This window comes from Echinops telfairi, unplaced genomic scaffold (genome assembly GCF_000313985.2).
Source record: "Echinops telfairi isolate 266 unplaced genomic scaffold, ASM31398v2 ScPeMD7_7468;HRSCAF=8506_0, whole genome shotgun sequence".
NCBI lineage: Eukaryota > Metazoa > Chordata > Mammalia > Afrosoricida > Tenrecidae > Echinops > Echinops telfairi.
Window position 1 is genome coordinate 17,130,431 of NW_022111369.1, and position 6,750 is coordinate 17,137,180.

Consider the following 6,750-nt stretch of genomic DNA (forward strand, 5'->3'; position numbering starts at 1 on the left):
AGCAAGCAGGTGCCCCCCTCTAACCCAGGCTCATCCTCCACTTTCAGCGGTTTGCGCAGGGCCTCTCCAAGGATCAGGTTGAAACGGGACCCGGCAGGGCGGGCCAGAGGGCGGGCCGGGCTGGCTGCGAGGCGGGCCCTATAAAGCGCTCGCCGCCCGGGCCGGGCCGCGACGTTGCTCTGTGGAGCCAGAGCAGGTTGTGCGGGGGGCGAGCAGGGTGACGGACGCCGCCTCCGTCTGCAGGACTCCGAGCCTCCGGGAGGAGGGGGGGTTACTGAGGCGGCTGCCAGCCTCGATTTACCCTACAGCACAGCCACCCAGGGTGTCAGCCGACAGGTGAGTGATGCCGGGGCCCTTGGTGGAGGAGGGGGAGGGCGCACCCGCGGCGCGGGTCCCTGGAACGAAATCCAGGGTGCAGGGTCGGGTCCTCTGAGTTTGGCTGACTTTGAAGTCGGTTCAAGTTGTGGCTGCAGCTGGCACCTCCGCTCCCGGGCTTTGGAAACTTGGGTGGCCCAGGCTAGGGGCGCCCCCTTGGTGAGCTGAGCGCCTTGCCCTGTTCTGCACAGGAGTCCGGGACGATTTGTGGTCCTCTGCACGTCTCCCCTGCGGGACCAAGCTGACCTGCCCCCTTGTCTCCCAGCTGCCAGCCAAGGCCGTTCCGCCCCGCGAGCGAAACGCAGCCGTTGACCATGGTCGCAACTGGCAGTTTGAGCAGTAAGAACTCGGCTAGCTTTTCCGAGGCGTCGGACCCGGGCTTCCCTCCAGGGAGCCTGCTCAGTGGTGAGTTCCCCAGCTCCCTGCTCTGTCTCCCTTCGGTGCGGTCTCACCCCCTCCCCCGTGCCCAGAATGCCATGAAGCCCCTCAGGGGAGACCCCGTTCCAAACTTCCTAGCACCGTGTATGCATGATATTGAGAAACAAAAGTGGCATAAATGAAAATTCTCCAGGGCTCCATCCTTTTCGGTTGCTGCTAATTTGGGGATTAAAAATTACATAGAGCATCTATGTAGCTGTTACAGTAATACTTCAAGTATAGAGTAATGTGTGTTGGATATCTATATTCACCCGTATAACTAATACCATCACTTTCAAAAAAATTTTTTTCACCTGTCCATTTGGTATAAATTCTCCACCTTTCTTTTTCCCAACCATCCGCTGATGGACTTTTTGTCACTGTAGATTACATTCTGTAGTTTCTTATCAATGGAGTCACCGTGTGTACTCTTTTCTGTAGCTGACATCTTTGCTACAGCGTTGTTTTTGCGATCCACCCACGGCCATTGCCTGTAGCAGCATGTGCTCCTTTTCCCAACTGAGTAGTATTGTATTTCTACCAATATTTCATTGTTTTTAAGGAGAGGAGGGAACTTTTCAAGGCCATTGGGTTAACAGTGTCCTGTTGCCATTTTCAATTTGCTCTAGTAAGTTCAAAGTGAGGAACCTGCTCTGTCACTAGTGATCTACGAGTGTGGCCATCGATAAATTACTGGGGCCTTCCGCAGGGCAATCCTGTAGGACAGTGAGAGTTACTGCCCCTGTGGGCTTTGGGGAGTTTCCATCTGTCCTGGAGCAGACTTGCTCTTCTTCCTTCTGAGGACCGGCTGTGGCTTTGAACTGCTGACTGTGGGGAGCAAGCAGCTCAGTGTGTAGTAAAGCTCACTACAAAGCCCCCCAGGGCTGTGGCTCAATGACAGTGCGGAAAAACAGCAAAAGGGTTAGCTATCTAATTCTATATCCCTAAAATTTTCTGATTTTCAGGTTAGATTTGGGGAAAAAAAGGAACCCTAGAGGTAGGTAGGTAAGTAGGTCACTGTAATTTAACTTCGGAAAACTAATTTTACCTTTCTTGACATCGTTCTCATTTGTAAAACACAAGCTTAAATGAGATCTCTAAATGTGCTTTCACAAGTAAAATTTTATCTGAAATGGCTCTAATTACATAAAAAATAGGGAGCCCTTATAATTTGGAGTGTGTCGGTTTTGTTTAGTTACTAAAAATGGTGAGCCAAGTGGTCCCATGATGTGGATAGAGGAAAACTTAGTAACCTGTAAAAGTTGGAGGTGAGCTGGCTGGCAGGACGTTGGCCTTGGTGGGTGGAACTGTGTGGTGTGGCATGCTGCCAAGTGGTAGGATTAATTTGGGAGGTAGGTGACCAAATGCAGACCTATCTCTTTTCCTTTGGGCAAATTTAATTTTGTTTTCCAATGACTGTTTTGTTTTGCTTGGCTAAGAAAAACCACCCAGCCGGTTATAAATATTCTTCTGAACCTCAAAAGTCTTCTCCTCCAGCAAATTTTAATCAAAGAAATTGAAGCTAAAATTGGAATCTGCAGAACAGTCTGGTAAAGATTTTTAACGAAGTAGATTTGATGGATGTTTAATATAACTAATCAAACTCATAATAAATGTACTTAAGAATAACATTTTGTACTTTGTAATAAGTACACACACTCTAAAAGTGAGGAGAAAACAGTCCTTTAGACAAAAATAAAACAAAACTTTGAATCATTTTTACTCCTAATGTAATACTTGTTGTCTACAAAAGTTATACAACTCCATAACCAAATAAATGGAAGCAATATTTTGAAGTTATTTTCACTGTTAGCGATGTGGAAATTAGAGAAAATATTTTGTTTAACTCTAATGATGAACAAACTCTCGTTCAAGTATGTAAATAATTCCCAAGAAACAAAATGAAAATCACTTGCAATCTTCATCATTTAGGTTGACCACAATTCAATTTGTGTACACATAGTCTTTAAGATTGTATGGATGTGTGCACATAAAAATATAGGGGAAATGGCTGTATTCAACCTAACCTATTTATCAAAACCATTATTACTCCAACATTTAAAGAGCCAAGGAAGACCTCTTTGCCTCTGATGGCATGACCTGCAGGGTGACTTAGTTAACAGCAAAGTCAGATCCACTGGCTGTGGCTGCCAAACAAAATTGGGAACAGGTAGACTTGGTAGATAGGAGGAAACATGGTGCCCTCTGGGTGTGCTTTACCTGCTCAGGAATTTAAGTTTCATTTTTTATCTTAAATTTGCATTTCTTATAGATTTTGACTACTGGGATTATGTTGTTCCTGAACCCAATCTCAGTGAGGTGATCTTTGAGGAGACAACTTGCCAGAGTTTGGTTACGATGCTGGAAAACTGTCTGTCCAAATCAAAGCAGACCAAACTTGGGTGCTCAAAGGTCCTTGTCCCCGAGAAACTGACCCAGAGAATTGCTCAAGATGTCCTGCGGCTTTCCTCCACAGAGCCCTGTGGCCTGCGAGGTTGTGTTTTGCACGTGAACTTGGAGATTGAAAATGTATGTAAAAAGCTGGATAGGATTGTATGTGATTCTAGCGTGGTGCCAACCTTTGAGCTAACACTGGTGTTTAAGCAGGAAAACTGCTCATGGACCAGCTTCAGGGACTTTCTCCTTAGGCGAGCTCGCTTCTCATCTGGCCTCCGGAGAACTCTGATCCTCAGCTCAGGATTTCGACTTGTTAAGAAAAGGCTTTACTCATTGATTGGAACAACAGTCATTGAGGAGTGTTAAAAAATGTTAAGCTCCTTTTATGATTGGATAATAAAACTATGCAGCTGCTCAGTTAAAGTCATTTGTAGTTTTCCTAGTACCAAGCAGAAACCTCATATAGTTCATCTGCCTTTGGTGTTTCACATTCTCAGCAATGTGTTAGAGGTTTGATTGTGGTCACAGAGAATGTATATCTGCCCGTCTCACATTTTCTGCAGAATGGAATATGGAAACAAAATAACCATCTACTTCAATTTTATATTTAACAACTGTTTCCAGATAGTTTTGGTAATAGACTCGAAGTTCTGGAAGTGATCCTTTCAATCATGGAAACTTTATAAACAATATTTAGCCAGTCAAACTCTCCAGAAACTCATACCACCAATTTCTTGCCCCTCCTCAATTTGAAGGACTTAAGCAGTATGGTAGAAAGAAGCAGGCAAACTTAAATAAAATTTAACTCTAGGCAAGAGCGAATTTTAAAAAGTCACAAAGACAACAGAATTATGTCTTTGTTTTGTGTCATCCCTACTATTCTATTTTGAGGAGATTCTAAAGCTTGACCTGCCAGAGTGACACTAAGGAACAGGGAGAAGCTGTCCCACATTCTGAGGGTATAAATCTTTATTTATAAGCAGATTGCCCAGGAACAGCTAATAGATTTGAACTGCCAACCTGTAGGTGGCCAGATTTACCACTGCTACGAGGGCTCTTCCTCATGACCACAGTATTGTTTTCAATGGTGTTCAGTTTTGTAGTTCCCTAGCATTGAATTTTGTATTTTAACTCAAAAAATAGATAACGTTGAACTGATATTTTTTTTCTTTTGCATGTAGTTAATCAGTGTTCTCTTGTGTGGGGAATAAAGCTGAGAAAAGGAAGTCAGTTCTGGGATCCAATTCCTTTCTGCTTCATTTGATAACCTAGGTGTTGTGTTTGTTTGTTATATTATGTATGGGATGAGACCTCTCACCTTTTCAGTGTTATGTCATCTCTGGTCTTTTCTGGAAACAGCTTTAAACTATCACTCAACCTGAATTTTCAAAGGACACAGCTGCAGACTACAACTTTTAAAGCGCTGAAGACCTGTTTTACAGTACTGACCAAAAAAAAACCTCACTGCCATCGGGTCAGAAACCCTATCAGATAGAGTATAACTGACCCTGTCGGGTTTCTGAGCCTGTCGATCTTTACAGGAAGAGAAAGCCTCCTCACCTTCCTCCACCTCCACCACCACCACCACAAACTGCTGGTAGTAGCCCCAAGAGTAACCCACTACACCACCCTGCTGGAAGTGAGTTACCGAGTGAGAAATACGGTCTAGGTACGACTGCACGTGCCCAGCTTTCCTTTGACTTCACTTGGGGTGCTTTCCTTGATGAAACAATAAATGCCTTTCTTTTTTTGCCCCTACTTGCTACATCGTTATTCATTTAATATAGTTAATTTAGTCTACGAATTATGAAGTTCCATTCAACCAGGCCTTCACACCCTTGCTGTAGGTCATTGAACAGGAGTGTATTTCAGGTTTCCTCCTGTGGGTACCACCTTATCTGAGGTCACACCCTGGGGTTGCTCACAGCGGGTGTGAACCTGTTCCTGACTCCCTTAGCACTTGTTCTGATAAATTGAACTCTTCAATGTGTAGGTAGCTGAACTTTGTAAGGCTGTGCGACAGAATAAGTCCCTTTTTTTTTTAATACTGCTTTAAAGTTAATTGTGTTTCTATAACTGTTTGTTTTAGAATCACTGCCACTATAGTGGAGTCTTCTCTCTGGTATGGAGATAGAAACCTTGTCTTTTGTTTTTTCCCTAACAGTTGACTTGAACTCATTTTTTTAATGCTTAGCAAAGGGGGATGGCTTAGGGAGACTCAAATATTCCTGTTAAAGGAAATGAAAGTTTGTCTATTTTTGATAATAAAACATTTCTTTTTCCGTGTCTTGTCTGCTTTGTGCTTTGCTGGGCTTATGAAATGATCCTGCTAAAATGCATGAGGGTGAGCCAAAAAGTACTGCTATTAGGGTTCTGGTTCAGACATGCACGGGTGTATTCCAAAGAAAACATGCTTACACATGTCTCTGCAATCAGTCGATAGCTGTGGACAAATGCTCTCAGTGATACATGTGTCTTGGTATCCTTAAGGAGTCTTCGAAGGTACAATCTGAGCAGTGGCTGCCAGGTAGATCTGCTGGACTACTTAAATCCAAAACAGAGGTCAGCTCAAAGGGTCATGTGAACTGTTTGGGGAGGGATGCCAAAGAAATCATCTTGATAGACATTTTTTTTGGAAGGACAGAATAATTGTATCAGTGAGAAAAAAAGCCCGGAAAGAAAGTTGTGCCAGGTAATGCTTTTCCATCATGACAATGTACCTGCTTCTTATTTCAGGGTAGCGAGGGCTATCTCAGGAGAATTTGGTTGGGACTTATTACCCCATCCACCCTTGCCCCTTCAGACTTGTTTGTTCCCCCAAACTCAACATTTAAAGAACATGATTTGAGTCCCTCCAAGGTGGATGTGGAAGGACCAGAAGAGCACGGTGTCCTTTGGGGAAGATTGAGAGAAATGGGAACACCGCTGCCAGAGGTATAAAGACCTAGAGGGAGGATATCAGGAGACATAACTTCATTTTGATATTTTTGTTTTCTAAATGTTTCCATTACTTGGTACTGATATTTTTACATTTAAAACCCTCTGAAACACTTTGGAGAAACAGTCTGAAAATCACCCATGGTTTGGAAGCAGTCACAGGTGGTCTACACTGTGTGGTGTCACCATGAGTCAGAGTCAACCTGGTGACAACACCAACATGTGTTTGATGCTTTGGGTTTTTTAAATCATTTTATTAGGGGCTCATACAACTCTGATCACAATCCAGATATACATCAATTGTGTACAGCACATGTGTACATTCATTGCCCTCATCATTTTCAAAAACATGTGGTCTCCACTTAAGCCCCTGGCATCAGCTTCTCATTTTCCCCCTCTCTCCCTGCTCCCCCCTCCCTCATGAGCCCTTGATAGTTTATAAATTGTTATTTGTCATAGCTTACGTCTCCCTTTACCCACTTTTCTGTTGTCCATCCCCCAGGGAGGTGGTTATATGTAGATCCTTGTAATCAGTTCCGCCTTTCCACCCCACCCTCCCTCCACTCTCCCGGTATCACCACTCTAAGCACTGATCCTGAAGGGATCATCTGTCCTGGATTCCCT

The 6,750-nt window shown here is 43.9% G+C and overlaps 1 protein-coding gene across 2 annotated transcripts; it reads left to right on the forward strand.

Moving 5' to 3' along the window:
* The first annotated feature begins 205 nt into the window (after positions 1-205).
* DDIT4L (DNA damage inducible transcript 4 like) lies at positions 206-5,475 on the forward strand. Of its 2 annotated transcripts, none has more exons than XM_045284218.1 (3): positions 206-336; positions 567-780; positions 3,065-5,475. In XM_045284218.1, exons 2-3 carry the CDS (start codon positions 690-692, stop codon positions 3,553-3,555), a joined length of 582 nt encoding a protein of 193 aa, XP_045140153.1. In that variant the 5' UTR covers positions 206-336; positions 567-689; the 3' UTR covers positions 3,556-5,475. The 2 variants fall into 2 exon arrangements, with proteins under 2 accessions (XP_045140153.1, XP_004703341.1); XM_004703284.2 differs by having other exon boundaries at positions 641-780.
* The last annotated feature ends 1,275 nt before the right edge of the window (positions 5,476-6,750 follow it).